Source organism: Ambystoma mexicanum, chromosome 9, assembly GCF_040938575.1.
Source record: "Ambystoma mexicanum isolate Mex_15411 chromosome 9, UKY_AmexF1_1, whole genome shotgun sequence".
Taxonomy (NCBI): domain Eukaryota; kingdom Metazoa; phylum Chordata; class Amphibia; order Caudata; family Ambystomatidae; genus Ambystoma; species Ambystoma mexicanum.
This window is the reverse complement of record NC_090931.1, coordinates 651,757,175-651,774,471: the sequence shown is the minus strand read 5'-3', so window position 1 is coordinate 651,774,471 and position 17,297 is coordinate 651,757,175. Positions and strand designations below refer to the sequence as shown.

Below are 17,297 nucleotides of genomic sequence, written 5' to 3'. Positions count from 1 at the left end.
GCAGTCCCTAAGGTGTTGAGTAAACACCCTAGATCTGCCAGTACTGGCTCTGCCAAGGTTCCTGATTTCAAGGCTAAAATGGCACACAATGCCCCTGACTCCCCTGAGGAGGCTATTGCCTCACTTGCTGCTGTGACGCAGTTCGCCTCGGGCGTTGACAAAATGACGGCCCAACCTCCGCAGACAACGGTGGCCATTTTGAATACCTCCATTACAGCACCAGTGTAGTTCGTGTTCGCACAGACAATTCAGTGGCAATGTTTTACATCAACAAGCAGAGCGGCACAAAGTCTCCTCTCCTTGTGGATCTTGCCATACAAATTTGGGACTGGGCCATCCAGTACAATGTTTGGCTCCAGGCTGTACACATCCCGGTACTCAAGATTCCAACATTTCACTTGCTTATCTTCTCCACAAGAAAACTGGTAGGGGCCTCTAGTGCTCACAATCACTCCTCGGACTGTACTAATGTGCCCAGTCAAGGACAGCTTATTTGATACAGCAAATGTGTCGGCGCTAAAGATGTAATAGTGATTTGAAAGGGCCCACTTACCCGCTTCCTTGATGCCGCAGCAGGGTTCATTTGGGCATCTGCCCTGGGCTTGCGCACAGTCCTGCCTGCCAATGCCGTGAAAATGCAGCAGTCTACAAATGCAATCTTGACATCCAGGAAAAGGAACCAGCTATAACAAATAGAGTGAGACATCTGCAAGCAAATAATGTTAATAATATGGATGATATAGTTGACCGCAATTAATGTATTGGGGTTCTCAGTGGCTTTGTTCTACACACTTTTTCTTTTGTGCATTTACACCTGTCTTTAAGAATAAACTGTATTTTGTAGCTCTAGTTAGGTCAGCCATGGGATTACAGATTGGAATCGGATTTTTAAGAACTGTAACGTTGACTATCACAATAAGTGCAGGTCTGTCCAGCTAAATAAAGGCATATGAGAAAGAAATGAAGGTAAGGTGGGCAACAAAGAGCAGCAAGGGGAGTTCTGAGCTGTTTCAAATATGACTTCAAGTGCCATTTGATGTCGGGTTTGTTTACAGATTCTTTAAAATGGACTTGGGATGAGATGTTTGTCATAGTGTAAAGTGGCTTCCCTAGCGTTTGATATGATATATGCTTAAGACTGTTATGTACTATATATCATCTATTAGAGAATGGATAGTATTGAGGGAGTTGAAGTACTGGCCCTCAAGGTCATTGAAAAAATTTGGAAATTATTCCAGTTAGATAGAGGAAAGCTGATGATCTATGTTTGGAGAATAGACAGATATGTAGAATGCGCTAGACCAAAACAAATGTCTGGATATAAACTGCAGAATGGCTGGGTAGCGGGGGTTGAAAAGATGTTGGGAGTATTTTGATTATAATATCCCTGGGTGTTTATTTCAATGCCAATTTGTTTAACTGATCACATTTGAAGGGCTTATGGGATATTCTTAAATGCGGTGCCAGAAATTGTGAAGAGGTAATTGGAACTATATTGAAGTTGATTATTAGACGGTTAGACTGATATTGGCTAACTTATTTGGTAGTCAAGGGCATGTATACTGCATGGATTCGGGACTGGAGAGGCTATAAATTGGGTACAGTTCCAGGGCTAATGGGATCTCGGGGTCTTAATAGTTGATCTATGATGTATATAGATGATTATTATTGAAGACAGGGTCTGGTGCTAATGGGCTGGGTAAGTTTATAATGGGGTATTGAATGTTAAGGCATATAGAAGAAGTATTTTAGTTTAGATTTGGGTTCTACAAATTTAAGGAGAGGTGTCCAGGGCTGGACAGTTTAAAATGTGTTATATTAGTTCATCTTTTGTGTTGCTCTTTGTATCTTGCATCTATTTCAGAGTTTGTGGGTTAGGGTTCACATTTGAATATTATTCTAACAGAATAGATTTGTTTGAAGTTTTCAGGTTGAGTAAGGTATTGGAAATGGATGGTGAGTTGCGAGTGATAACATGGAATTTGAACGGTTTGAACAACATTAAAAAACGAAGGAGCGTCATTGCATATTTAAATGATCTAAAAAGTGATGTTTGTTGCATTCAGGAGACGCACCTCATACAGGGGGAACTTGGAAAGTTTGAAAAAGGTTGGATTGGAAGTGTGTATGGTTCATTATTCAATACGAGATCACGAGGTCTAGCAATATTGATTAGGAGGAATGTTCCAATAAAAGTCTTGAAAGAATTGAGTGATTGTGAGGGAAAACAGATTGCATTATTAGTTAACATCCAAGGGACAGAGGTAATTTTTTTAAATATTTATGCTCCTTCAGTTGATAATGGCGACTTCTTCATGAAAGTTGCCCAAAATATACAGAATCAGGGCTGTCGGAATATTGTACTAGGTGAAGATTTGAACACAGTGTTGGATCTGGGTCTAGATAGAAGTACTTCGAGACAGAGCAAAAAGCTAGATGTACAAACGATTGCGCTGAAGGGTCTTTTGGAGGAACACAACTTGAAAGATGTTTGGAGGTCAGAGAACCCTTTAGTTAGGGAATATAGTTTTTACTCTGGGGCGTATGCTGTCTAATCCAGATTGGATATGCTGTTCACACGAGGGAGAATGTCAGAATGTTATGTGACAAGTAAAATTGGAAATATTGTGCTGACAGATCATGCACATGTGATAGTGAATTTGAGGTTGGATAATGCCCAGTAAAAGCAGTTTACTTGGCGGTTGAATACCTCATAGTTAGAAAATAAGGAATTGTCGGATAAACTTTTAGCTGATATAGAATTTTTTGCAGAAGAAAATTGCACTAGGGAGGTTGGGGCTGATGTGGCGTGTGAAGCATTCAAGTGCACGATGAGAGGTATTCTTATTGGCCAGGAAAGTGGGCAGAAAAAGAAATATGAAATGAAGCAGCGAGAACTAGAATCAGGAGTTAGAGATTTCAAGGAGGTTGTCTGATCCTAGCTGTACAGGTCTGGTTCCAGAGCTGTTGAGATTAAAAAGGGAATTGAGGACACTAATACTTCTATGTCCCGTCCCCTTTCCTCCATACTTATGGGACATTCCTCTGTCCTGTGGGCAGTCTGAGTGTCACTAGTCACCACCAAGCAGCACCCAAATTACCTTTACCAAAATAATAACACTGTCAACCAAAGACCAATTCGCTATCAATTGTATTTGAGACTGCAAATGTATAAACGTCCAGTGGGACGGGACCGCAGCACTTTGTAAAAAGCATCACATTTTTCAAAAATGTGTCTTTCTCTCTTTTTACGTGGGGTACCGCACGCGGCCGCAACCCCGCCCTCCTTAGCTCCGCCCAGCGCATCGCCCATTAGTCCTTTTCTCCGCATGGACGCACTTGCATCTTCGGAAGATTTTTTCCTTCCAGTGTCCTTCTCTCCTGCTCTGGTTTAGCGGTCGCGTAGTAGTCCGTCTATGCCGGTTCGGTTAGATTTTCCTTCTTGTTCTTCTGGCGAATGGGTGGTTCCCCATCCTCTTTATTTAGAGTGTTTGGGTCCGGATCACCGGTGGGACTTGTGCTTCTACTGCGATTCCCTTTTGGTCCCGGCACTTCGTCATCTAGAGCGGTGGGAGGTGGTGTTTCAGCGCGTACCCCCCCCCCCTCGCGCATTTTCAGAGTTGCATCGACGAGAAGAGACGCCCGGTAAATTCTTTATTTTTTTAGGGCTCCTTCCCAGGGTCTTCCCGTTCCGGGAGGGGCTTCAAAAGCTCTGTTACTGGGGTTTCCACTTAGGTGCCTTTCAGGTACCAGAGTTTTCTCCGATGGCCTCAGTGAGGGGCCTGCCTACACCGGATTACAATCCGAGGCCCCTCCTGTGGGGGCTATTCAACGGCCCAGTTATACTAAGGCTGTTACGCTCACCTGTCCTCTGCGGAGACGTTCGGGCATGGTTGCAGCCCTCCTGGGGGTGAGGTCGCTCGGGTCAGTCTTCGCCTTCTGCGCTTATGTGGTGACTGGTCGTAATAGGTGATGCTGTTAGGGACTGCTCCAGCGTGGAGAATAGGGGGCGTGAGTGCCAGCTTGTGAGTCTGATCATCTCCCAGACTCCTTCTCCCAAACCATGGTGCCCGTGGGATGCGCTGCCCCTGGAAAGCTCACCTGTTGATTAGCTTTGGCGAGCACTCCGTCCTGCTGCTTCTGGCAGGGACGCTTTTATGATCTGGACCGAGTTCCTTCACTCGTCCCTTGAACATGGTAGCCTTGTCCAGCTGCGACTTCAGGTAAGTGTTCCTGTTTGCCTTTGTCTTTCCTCGTCTGTTTTTGTTGAATTGTAAAGTTTGTTGTCTTGTATTGCTGTCCGTTCCACTTTTGATGTTTGCTCGTTTGCTTTCTTCCCTTGCAGGTGATGTTGCCGGTCCGGCAGAAGCTGCGTAGCTCAAGGCGGAAGCTGGAGGGAACTAGGAATGAAGCTACAGTGGTACAGTAGCTGGTAAATTGTTAACTAAGGGGCGCGCAGGTTCAAATGCGGCGCGGCCCTAGGACGGATGTTCTAACCTTGTCTGTCTTCTTCTCGAGTCTGTGGATGCGGAGCGCGGTGCTGCGGCATCGGGATCAAGATCACTGGATGTCAGGAGATGAGTCTGCAGATGAAGCGATGAAGCACCGGTTTCCTGGAGGTGAGTATGCTGGAAAATGCCTGGTTTCAAAGGTAAGTAAACTGGTCCAAGAGGCAGCAAGTGTCACGTTGCACGAGAGTGCACAGTAACGCGAAGCACCGGCCTTAAGGATGGAGCAGCTTATATAGCTGAGCTTCTGAAGTCACGCCCACCAGGTTCAGTCTGCCTGCCACACCCGATGAGTCAGCACATGGGGATGTTCTCTGGAATAAAGGCTTTCAGCACCTAGAAAGTTCTTGTAAAATAAAAGCACTCCTGCACTGAAGTAAAATAAAAGCACTCCTGCAGTGAAATAGTGTTCCTGCTCACATCTCTATATGAGCCTGGTGCAAAAGGCGCCAAGACTGAGTCCAGCCAGGGCTCCTGTGTTTGAGTCCCAAAGGGACATAAGTGAGTCAAGTGAACCATTGCCCCCATCACTAGATGGTGTGTTTTTTGTGTTCTGGGGCCTGTGGCCATGACAAAGGCTGGGGGTCCCGGAGCTTGCTTCAAGGCCACCTTGTCTGGAGCTTCCCATACAGACACGGGTGCGCCCTGAGGCCTCGGTAGAGGCTTTCTGTACCGAACCAAGGTTCAAGGCCCCTCGTGAGAGAGCTGGTACCGGACTCGGGTCTGAGGTTCCTCTGTCTGAGGCTAAGGTGACCGACAGAACTGAGAGGCCTGTTAAGGTCTTGTCGCTGAGGTGGATTCCTCATCGTTCCCGCCCTGGTGGTGATACAGGTTCTGTCGAGGGGGCACAGAGTGAGGTCGCTGACTGTAATTCCTCTATTACCGGCATGGCCGAGGTTCCTCTTTTAGAGGCTAATTTGGCTGATGGTCACATGTGACGCAGTTCTCCTCAGGCGCTGACAAAAATGGCGCCCGTTGCCGCGCAAACTATGGCGGCCATTTTGGACTCTTCCCTTACACATAGCCATCGGCGTTGGGTGCTGGGAGCATTTTTAAGGTGAACATCGTTTTCCTTGTGCGCCATTTCGTCCAGTTTATGACGAACTCTCAGATGCCATTACCGCACACGATCTCGCTTCCTTCCCACTGATCATGTTAATCCGGCTGGAGAGGGCCCATCTTGGCAGGCCTCTCCCTTGCGGCCCTAGAGCTACTCCTCTCATGAGAGGCCTCCGCCCGCCCCAGTGTCTAAGCCTTCGGCGCAGGATGCTTTTTTCGGAACATTTCAGAAGCTCATGCACTCTGTCCCCATGAAGGAGTATTTTAGCTGTCTTTTTAAGGAAATCTTCCCTCCAGTGCCGAATCCTGTGCCGACGGTTCCTGTCGTAGCACCGGTTGTTCCGACAGCTGTTCCACCTCTACAGTTTGGCCCACCTCCAGCCCTTCCGCCCCTGCCTCCCTTGTCTCCAATAGACAAGTCTTTGGCAGAGCCTTATGTGACGCAGGTCGATCCTGACGTGTTGGATGACATGCAAGGGGATCAGGATGGCGATGACCAGCCCCGCTCTGTTAGGGCATTCCAATCCTAGGATTGATCTCTTTGTAAGCTCCCATCAGCTGATCCTCCAAGCCACCAGGTGGACTTGACCGCTGGCACTGGTTTGGAACCACGCATGCCCCGGACTCCAAACCGTAGGACTTGACATTTGGCTCTTTGGCCGTGGCCACAAACACTCCAGACTCTGGTGGGGGTCGCATTTGGTTGCTTTGCCCTATCATACACAACCAAGACGTGTTGGGGTTTTTTTGCTTTGTTTTTTCGTTCTGTTTTGCTTTAGCTTTCATTAGATAGACTGCTTGTTCAGTTACACACCTTGTGGATGGTTTTTGTTTGTAAATGTTTATTTCTTGCCAACACTAGAGTTTGTTCAATACTATTTGATGCAATTGATTGTGCATTATTATGACCATTGCTGCTTCTTTCTTTTTTTGAAAGTATCATCTTTGTAAATGCTCCTTTGGGAGATCATGTCCATTTGCTAGACAACTGTAAAACGAATAAATAGCCACCAAGCTATTACAGTATTTTTCCTTTATGTATTGTCTTTCGCTCCAATGCACAAACACTGGTTGCTTCGGGGTAGCCAGAGATATCAAATTAATCAGATATCCAGAGCACTTGGGTTTAACATTTATTGCTGTATAGGTGAACTAGTCTTAAGCCTTCTGCTCGCAGAGTACCACACGGTAAGTAATAGTGTGTGCCATAATAATAAGAATATTTTTATTGGGATGAGGTCAGTTCCTTGTTTGTCTACAGCGGCGGCTCAAGTTCTGACCAAAGAGGATAAGCTGCTTGACTCTTTGGGGAGGAAGATCTTTGCTAATTCGGCCCTGCAGTTGCGCCAGGCGAACGCAGAGCTCATATTAGAGGCGGCGAATATGAAAATGTGGAAAGGTCTGTTGGAATTTGGAATTTGAGGAGTTCATTCCTGCGGACAAGCTGGACGATTTTTAGGCTGGCTTGTCAGATGCCAGAGTCCTGGCGCAGGATATGCTTGAGGCTTTGGCACATCATGTCGACACCTCGGCTCAGGGCCTCATGCTTGGCGTGGACACCTCTTGTCAGGCTTGGCTTCATGCCACAAAATTTTCCAAGGAGGTTCAGGATAAAGTTCTGGACCTGCCTTATGACGGCAAAGAACTGTTCCATTCGTCAATGGATGTAGAGCTGACTAAGACTAAGGACAGCACCCAGACAGCCAAGTCCCTGTCCGTTCTGGTGAAACCTCCTTTCAGGGCTCAGAGAACGCCCTCGCAGCCTCAGTCCTCCTCTGGGTTTCGGGGGTTTCTGGATCGAAAGACACGTAGATTTGATCCTCCAGCTGGAAACGCTCATCGGCGTCAGCAGCAAGGCTGATTTTTCTCTCGGTGCTCTGACTCCTGCTCAGGATCTGCAGGTCTTGCCACCGAGAAACCCTCTAAATTAGGTTTTTCGACGCTCTGAGACCCCGGTGGGAGGGCGCATTGCGTCTCACTGGGAGGTGTGGCAGACCATCACAGAGGGTCGGTGGGTCTTGTCTGTTGCTCGGCAGGCTTACGCTTGCCCCTTCCCCCTACCCCACCCTTCAATCCTCCCTTCCGGCAGTCGGGGACGCCCTCCCTCAGAGCCGAAGTCCAGAAGCTTCTGGATCTCAAGCCGGTGGAACCTGTTCCGCTAGAGGAGTGAGGGGAGGGCTTCTACTCCCGTCTGTTTACAGTGCCCAAACCCAAACAGGCTGGCCTGCGCACCATCCTAGAGCCTTCAGGCCTTGTAGGTGGAGCTTCCATTCCTTACTTTTCATAAGGATAAGGTTGTCCTGCGGACGAATCCTGCCTTTCTTCCAAAGGTAGTCTGTGTCTGATTTTCATTTGAATCAGTCAATTTCATTATCTGTTTTCTTCCCAGCCTCAGAGGCCGAAAGTGTTCTGCACTGCTTGGACGTTAGAAGAGCCCTTAAGTTCTATCTGGACAGAACATCTGAGCTTAGGAACTCTTCACAGCTTTTTGTGACCTTCGGAAATCTGCAAGGAAAGCCGGCCTCGAAAGCGACCATCTCCCGATGGATCGCTGCCTATATTTCTGAGGCGTATACCATTCAGGGTCTTCGGGCCCCAAAGGGAATTCATGCTCATCTTGTGCGGGGCAAGGCGGCTGCCGTTGCCTTCCAAAAATATGTTCCGTGGGAGACCACCGCGAAAGCGGCTACTTGGGCGTCTCCATCGGCTTTTTGTAAGAATTACTGTCCGGACCCGAGCTCCAGGACTGATGCTCAGTTCCGTCAAGCTGTGCTTAGGAACCTGTTTCAGTAAGGAGTTTCCATCCACCCGTAATTCCTGTGAGCAGTGCTTGGGAATCTCCCATAAGTATGGAGGAAAGGGGACGGGATATAGGAGTATAACAAAGTTACTCACTGTAGTGACTACCTTACTCCTAGTCCATAGTCCCCTTTCCTCCATAAGCCCGCCCGCCGTCCCCTCTAATAAGTTTCCTCTATTATTTCTTAAATGGTCTCAGGCCTGACGATAGAAAAGGACTGAAGGGCGACGCGCTGGGCGGAGATCAGGAGGACGGAGTTACAGCTATGTGCGATGGCCCCGCGTAAAAATAAAAGAACAAAATAAAATGTTTGATACTTTTTAACAAAAGTGCTCCGGTCCAGTCCCGAAGAACGGAATGTCCCCCACAATTATGGAGGAAAAGGGACTATGGACTAGGAGTAATGTAGTCACTACGGTGAGTAACTTTGTTAATCCTCACTGAAGGTTGCAAAATGTGCACTCACCAGTTGCCATTGACTAGAGATATTTAACTCTTGACAAGTAAAACAGAGTTCTCTGTGTATGTATAGAACTGAGATGGCAAGTGACTAGTAGCTTGCAGCTTGAATATTTGCCCCCTGCTCTCTGTTCCTAGATTTTATAGGAAAGTGTTTTGTTGATGTGTGAAGTTTATTTGTATGTGAATAAATATCCCATTGAATGAAATTGTTCAAATAGTCTTCTCTGCCCCATAGTGCACTGCTGCAGCGTTTACTGCCTTGCCTTGTGATGCTGCATTTTGAGTGTTGTCCCTTCCATTGCACCATTGCTGTCCTTTTTGTCATAGTTGCCTGCTCATTCGATCTTTCTTTGTCACAGTTCTGGAGTCCTGGGCAGCACGTGCAGAACTATGGCAAAGATCACACGTGATCTGTGCAACGAGACTGACCTGCAGGATGGAGAGTGAGTATTAGCAACAATCAATACTGGAGGCTGCTGTCTAGGAGACCCAATAACTTACATACTCGTTTGATCACTCATATGCACATGGGTAACAACAAACGCCACTGACATTGGCGCACATACAAGTGTCACATCACATACATAAACATGCCTGTGACTGTCTCCTCCCTCCTCCAGAAGACTTGAAACCTTCTCAACTCTGCACCGTTTTAGTTAATGAGTAGCCCTGACGACAATGGTTATTAACCTTCTCACACAGAGACATCTTAAGGATTGTGTGGCCCTGGGTGCAGACATAGTTGCAGTCGCCATATGGAAATTGTAGACTCTAAAAGATGGTTGCAATTGCACATCTTTATCATTCCTTTCATGTTGGGATTCCAAGGTGATGGTTAGGGCTCGCCACAGAGAAATCCTAAAATAACGGTTTATTTTCTTTTGTTTATCTTTTATTTACATTCACATTTTCCAATATGTTATATATACAATACTGTTCCAAAAAGTTAAAGTTAACAGGATAACCAAAAAAATTCACTAAATTAAATTGCCATCACATGAAGTATATGACGATGCGATCACCAACACCCCAAAATTACATTCCAATTTCAATAAATCGTGACCAGACCTTCTCATACAGTTTTAGTTTCTTTTGTCTACCCAATAGAATCTTTTCAATAAGAGATATTCTACGCAGCTCTTGTAACCATTCTGTTTGGGTGGAGGTTTTATCAACTTCCAGCTTCTCAGTATTAATTTGTTGGCAGCCGTAGCAGCTCTAAAAAGCCACAATTTCTGAAAGTATGTTAATTCCTCTATTTGTGAATCTGAACCCAGAATTAGTTTCTCAGAGAAGAAGTTTGTATCTCTTCTTAAAACAGTGTTAATCACCATAGCAATCTCCTTCCAGAATATATTAATGCGAAAGCATTCCTATATCATGTTTTTCCAGAGGCCCGCCTTCTTTGATTTCAACCCTAACATGCATCTGAGTCTCTCAGACCCCTTTCATTTAGCTTATCTAGAGTCCAAAATACTCTGTTCAAAAGCCTGATTTGCCTAGCTCTATCACTCCATTTGAGTGCTGTCCATTTAACATGTGTGGAGAAGCATTGCCATTGTTCTTATAACCATTTCGTCAGTAGTGCAGAATTACCAGTGAATGTACTGAGGAGGACAGGTGTCCTAGACTATCCATCTGCAACAGGACTTCCCGTTTTCCCATCTGCAATCTAAGTATTGTCTTCAGGAACCCATGTTGCTTGAGTGAGCATCCATCCATTACATGGTTCTTTTTCAACATTTCAAATGAGATCCATTTCTCTTTCACAATCCTATAATTTACTTAACATATGCCAGATACATACCCATTAGAAAAATAGTCATTTTTAGTATTTGTGAGTTTGGGTTTCAACCAGATGGAAGCCTTCTCCTCAATGTAAGGATCCACTTCCAATTTTTCTCCAAATTCTCTGCAGCATTTTCGGATCAATTTGGTTAGTATATTGCAATCTTCATTCTTTCGTGTAGATGTGGTCAAAACAACCAAGGGCTCCAGTGGTCGGACCTTGTTCGTTTCAGCTTCCATCCAGTCATTAGGGGTCCCTGACAGGATTTCCAATAAATAAGGAGCTGGAAAAGCCAGGTGGTAATGCTCAAAGTTTGGAACCCCAAGTCATCCTTTCTGTGGAGGTATTTGTAGTTTCCATAGGACCAATCTTGGAGGCTTTGTGTCCTAAAGAAATGTTTGACTTGATACATCTACTTATACATCCTTTTTCCAGGAGGGAGTTGTATCATCTCAGTAATGTAAATTAATCGGAGGTGCTGCAGTCATCTTGAACGCATTCACCTTGCCCCAAATGGACGCATTTAAGGCTGACGATCTACCTTGGCCCATTTTGAGTTATTGTATGGAGTATAAAATCAACTGATCGAAGTCTGAAGCTCAAGCTACTGCCATAAAGACAATATAATCAGACATGGTTTTTGCTGGTGTCCTGTTCAAATGAAATATGTGGGAATATGGTGTACACGTGACTTAGACTAATTGATCAAAAATAACATGCCAGACTCCATATACCGGTGCATTTTAATATAAACTCGCAGAATCTGTTGATGGAAAACAAAAAGTAAACTCACAGTTGGAATATAATATTAGAACTGCTAGCAAGCAAGTTGAAAGTAATGGGTATGAAGCCCTTGATTTACCTTTAAATGTTTTTGTCTCTGTTGGTGGCATGTATGGACAATGCAAGGACAATAATTTCACATAATTATACAAGTATATCAGGATTGCACCACCTTTTTCTTTACTTTCTTCCCGATTAAAGGGATGTCTTTTTAGTACTGTGATGGAGGACCCTGCCTGGTTCTGGGAATTACCAGGACAGCGAATTATGGGGCAGGGTGCCATCCTGAACCAGTGGATGTTGGGCCCGGACCAGTATGGATAAGATTCCCTAGACTCTGACACATGGTAAGCGACCTTTATCTTGTTGACCACGACATCCTCTGTCAACACCTTCCCTCCAAATGTAACTTCTCCAGAGACGCTGCCAGTTGAGTCAACTCCTTTCTCAGCAAGCGCTCCTGCAGGATTTTCGCTAAATCTGAAGCAGCTGACCCTATCCCCATTTCATACGGGGTAGTGCAGGTTCGTGTCTGTCACCTATGCTCTACAATATGTACTCTAAGCCCCTTTTTGATCACCTCGACAGCCTTGAAATTCCCTACACAAACTTTGCCCAAGTACTGCTGAACCTCACTGGAAACCACACCCCTGACTCTGTTAATATCAATAGCTAATATCAATCGGGTTTATAGTATCATCTAAGCTTGGATGGCAGACCTCCATCTCTGAATGATGATAAACAGAGATAAAACAGAGCTCCTTATTGTAGGCTCCCTACACTGACTCAAACATCTGGACGTCGCCTTTTCTTCCTTAACCATTGATGGCAACATCACCCTTGTCTCCAGCCATGTGAAAACCTTGGGCTTGTACCTAGAACCTTGCCTCATCAGCAGCTTATTCCACCAAACTCATCAACATCAGCAGAAAATGTCTGTCCTCTGTCAATTGCCTCACGCTAGCCAGGGCTGTCACCGGCAACAAACTGGTTTATTGTAATGCCATCCTCTCCAGAACCTCAACTAAAAACTTAACCAAACTTCAACTGATCCAAAACAATTCCTTTGAGGCATTCTGGGGTATGAAACAAATGGATCATATCTCTCAAGCAAGGCACAAAGCTTAATGGCTTCCTAATAAAGCCCATATCGAGTTCAAAATCTTATCAATTACGCACCGATGCACCCACATAGCTGCACCTAACTACCTCAATAAGCGTATCTCCAAAAGTGCCAAACCACGTTGCTTATGCTCCTCTTCTCCCTTAACTCTATCAACACCCAAGATTCACCACAAAAAGAGCAGGTGCAGTAAACGTCACTGTCGTAACTCCTACTCTCTGGAACACCCTTCCTCCATGTAGCCAAGAAGAGCCCTTGTATCTAATAATTGTCAGAAAAAATCGGAAAACTGTATTGTTCAACAAATATGTATAAGGCTTGTCCTATCTACCATTTCATGACTGTACTGCATTTACTGTAAAATGTTCTAGCACTGTGATACATCCGGGTCTGTGCACTGTCAACAAATAAAATAAATAAATAAATAAAAATAAACAGTGCCTTGGTCTCACCACAGTGCTCTCAGAGGTTCTCTCCTGGCCCACCCCTTTCAAACATCATGGAAATCCAGCCCTACCTCTGACCTTGCTTGGAATAATGATACATGTGCTAGTAGAAAAGCTCTCGGTCCAAAATGCAGGGAGTCTAAAACACAATTTAGCCAAACCCAAATCTCAGACTTAAAATGAAAATATTTCCCCTTCTTACTGTGTCCTCAACGGAGGGAGAGAGTGTAACATTGCAGTTTTTACTTAGCCAAGCACATTGAAGGGATTTGCTTTGAAGGCCCATCAGAAACCCTGACAAACGCTGCATTTTCATAGATACTTTGTTTCAGGTGTGACTCTCAATGCACAAAGACTCTCAAATGGAGTACTGCACAAGCTTTACAAAAAAAAGCGTGTTTTACCCGTACAGCATGCCCACACTGAATCGCAAAACAGAGGCTTTGCAGCCTGCATCTCCCCAATCATTAATCCCCATGTTAGAAACACTGCCATCCTCAACACCAAACAGACACCATCAGGGAGGGTCAGAACAGTACGTCAGAAATTCAAGATAACGGAGTCGCCGGATATAGGCTTGGCCACACCCCCTGACTCTAAATTACCTGTAGGGGTGTTCTCAGAGGTTAGCAAATTCGACCCCTCACTCAAGAGTTGGTGTCTAAAGTTTGGAGGAGGGTAGAAATGTGAGATGTAAGCAAAGTATGACATCAAACAGTAAGAAAAACACAAGTGACCACAGTTCAAGGGTGTTTATTGAACTTCAATTGGGTTTGAAAAAGACTATCTAATCCTAAATCTAAAGATGGGAGCCAGCTACGACCATCAAATAATAACGCAGTCCTAGTAGTGCCTTGTTAAAATAAAAGGGCCTATACTAATACACATATTGTCAATCCTTACTTCTAAATACAAATAGTGTAGGAAACAATGTTATGCAAAATAAGTGTTCAAGAAATGATATATCAGGATATTCAAGCCGTTGGCTTCCCTTCCCCATGTTTCCAGCACGCAACAAGGCGGCACACTCGTTTAGCACAGTCTCTGGATTCTCCAGCACAAGGATGCAGTTCAAGGCTTCAATATCAGGACCTTTTTTGCCAAAGTCTTTGTCATTCAAAGTCTCTTATTTCAGAGATTCTGATGCCACACAACAAAATTCTCTCTTTCTTAGGATTTTCACTTATACAACTTCTCGGATGATTTACTGTTCACCTGAGTCCCCCTCCACCGAGCTCAGACCCACTTTAAAACAAAACCTTCATTTGGTCTCCCTCTGCCGGGCTCGGACCAAATTCATGTACTTTCCAAACATTCTCTATTTCATCAACATCGAAGACTTTTGACTGTGCGCAGGATTTTGCTTGACTCATCGCAGGGCCACTTGGATTCACATTTATTCATTCTCTTTCAATTGGGCTCCCTCCGCCGGGCTCGGACCAAATTTATCTACTGTTATTACTTCTCAGCTGGATACCTTACAGAGACCATCAGTTGCGCATCCACACGGTGCTGGACCACTCCGTCAAAGGTATTGTAGCTTTCTTTAAAGTTCAGTCAATCATAAGCAGTTTAACTTCAATCGCGTCTCTTATCACATGCGTTTTAACAATGTTAGTTCCAGCGCTTGCCATACAATGTTGCTGCTTGCAACCTTGACTTCAACACAGACCGGTCTTTTATCAGTCTCCCCAACTCACCGGCTGGACTTCACTGATGCTGCTTTGTTCCTGGAGCCAAGGACGGTACCACAGCAGCTGGTGTTTCTCCCCGCCTTGATTACTGATGCGGGATGGCCTGGGTATCTCTGACACACAATGCAGCATTCTTCTGTCTGGTGTAAGGAACTCATGGTGGCAACAGTAAAGACAGACACAAGTGATCACAGTTCAAGGGTTTTTATTTAACTGTATGCATGGGTGAGAAAAACACCTAATCTAAACCTAAAGCTAAAATGGGAGCATGCTAAAACCATCAAATAATGAGGCAATCCTAGTAGTGTCTTGTCAAATAAAAAATGTCTATACTAAAAAGCCTATTGCCAATCCTTACCACCAAGTTACAAAAGAGTGTGGGATAATGTTTAGCATAAAAGAAAGAAGTGTTCACAAAATGATAAGTCAGGGTGGTATGGCTGGGTCTCCCTTCCCCACGTTTTAAGCACAGGACAAGGCAGAACTTCTGAGCGCAGCACACTCCTGGGTCAGTACGAGGCTCGCAATTCCCCTCAACAATACTAGAACCTTCAGGGGCCAAGTCTCTTTTCTACAAAGTCTCTTGCCTTAGAAGGCCTGCTGGATCAAAACAACAAACAACCAAACGTTCCTTCTGTGGTCTTGCACTTTGGGCAATTGCTCTTCACCCCTAGGATCTCCCTGCGCCAGACTCTGATCCTCCTTTTAACGTGGACATCCCTCTGCCGGGTTCACTACGGCCTTTCACTCTGTATATCAATACTGTCATGATGCAGGATTTACTTCTATTCATTTTCCCCTTGGCATCCCTCTGTCGGATTCACATAGCCATCTTTAACACAGTTCATGACTTTCGAGTTTACAAGGGATTTGATGTGACCCTTGTAGGACCACTCTGACACCTCACGCCGCCCTTTCCTAGGCCTTCTGGTACACAGTTTTAACAAAACAAAAGGGGCTAGCGAGCACTCCTGCAGCGCCTGACCACTCTGCAGCTGGCCCTTCTCTGGGCTTTCCCAAAAGTTCAAACACACACCAGTACTTTGTTCTCAAGCACCTTACATTCATATAATGTTGCCACTTGCGACCTTGTTCTCAACAACGTTCGGTTTGCTATTAGCTTCCCCTGACTCACTGGCTGTGCTGAACCCATTGGCTTGTCTTGCTTCTGGAGTCAAGGACGGTAACACGATAGCCAGCGTGATTCCCCGCCTGTGCTATCAATGCGGGAGGCCACCCTGCACCGTTGACATCTGTTACTCCACACGGCAGCTGTAAATCCTGGTTTTATGATTTCCCTTTTGGAGGTTTCGCGGGTATGAGTTTAAAAGGGCAATGGCAGTTCCCCCTTCGTCATCCCTCCAGGTCTCGCCGCCTTTCTTCTCCGTTTGAACTGCCGGTGTGGTGTAACTGTTTCCTCGTGCGTTCGGCCTTGCTCGTAGTGCTTTCCTGCTCCACCTTATATCCCTGTGGGAAAGGTAAAGGGCCGTCAAGTGCGTGTGGTTGTCAATTGACTGACTCTGCCTGACCCGTGTGTTAGTCTGTTGTCTGTCATGGTGTAAGAAAGTGTGTTTGTTGTAATAATGCGGGAGGGGGTAGAGTTCCTAAATATCCCACTGGGTAGGATGGGGGTAAAGGTGTTACAGGGGAGGCGATACTGCGTCTCACCATCCAGTGTCCCACTGCCTTAAGACCCCTCACCCAGCTGATCCTCCCGCACTGGTCCACCCCCAGGAACTGGATCCACGATGGCTGTGTCCTGGCCACCTGGATGACAGATCCCCAGGGACTAGTGGGTGATACACCGTCTGGTTTCTCACAGAGAGTAGCAGGAGAATGGAAGAATAGATTGAAGAGACTGACAAGGTGGCAGTGGTGAGCAGGGAAAGGTGTTGACGACATCAAGGTTGGAGCGCCGTGATCAGAAGGAGGGAGGTGGTGATAGTTTGACAAACCCAGGAGGAGATGTTATCATCAGTCGTTCAGAGGGATTTGGAGGAGGTGATTGTGGGACAGATCAATCTGGAGGAGGCAACATCTAGGATGAAAGCAAACGGTGAGAGTTGGTGGTAGCAGGTGAGATCCAGCAGAAGGTCATACCATCAGGGAACGAGAGTGGACAGAAGGCGTTGGTAGTAGCAGGAGATACCCTGAATAAGGTGATGACATCAGGAAGGGAGTGTATGTTGGAGTAGGTGGTGGTAGTAGGAGACACCCAAGAGAATGTGGCAACATCAGGAGTGGAAACTGGTCTTGCAGAGGGGTGGTAACATGAATAGCAGACTATTAGGCCAGGAAGAGGAGCGTGTGGTACCCTTGGGCTTGGAGGTGGTGGATATCAGTGGTAGTTAATTGAAAGTGGACCCTAGGAAACTGGGGCTGGTGTTACACAGGGTCCGGAGTGACACAGAATAATTAAGTTACTTAACTTCTGTTCACCAGCAGTGGTATCTTTGATCGATTCACATGCTGTTTGAATATTCCCTGTCAACTGGCTGGGAATCCTTGGTAACATTAGAGCAGTTTTCATTTGAATTTGAAAGACTGCAGTCACTTTAGTGTACTCTTGGAATCGTTTTTTGAGCCATCTTGCTCCATAGGCAATTTGGCAGAGTCTGCCTTAGCGCCACCCC

General features: G+C 45.7%; 1 protein-coding gene across 19 annotated transcripts in view; it reads left to right on the top strand.

The window, feature by feature from the left end:
- LOC138488440 (apoptosis-inducing factor 3-like) overlaps positions 1-17,297 on the top strand; it is a 1,275,087-nt gene that overhangs the window by 580,210 nt on the left and 677,580 nt on the right. For 14 of the 19 annotated variants that reach the window (XM_069615389.1, XM_069615394.1, XM_069615390.1 and 11 more), the window contains one exon: positions 9,189-9,272. The exons of the other annotated variants lie outside the window; for them this stretch is intronic. In XM_069615389.1, coding sequence (XP_069471490.1) covers positions 9,189-9,272 — 84 coding nt within the window. Of the gene's footprint in view, positions 1-9,188; positions 9,273-17,297 lie in introns of those variants that run through there. 19 annotated transcript variants of the gene reach the window in all.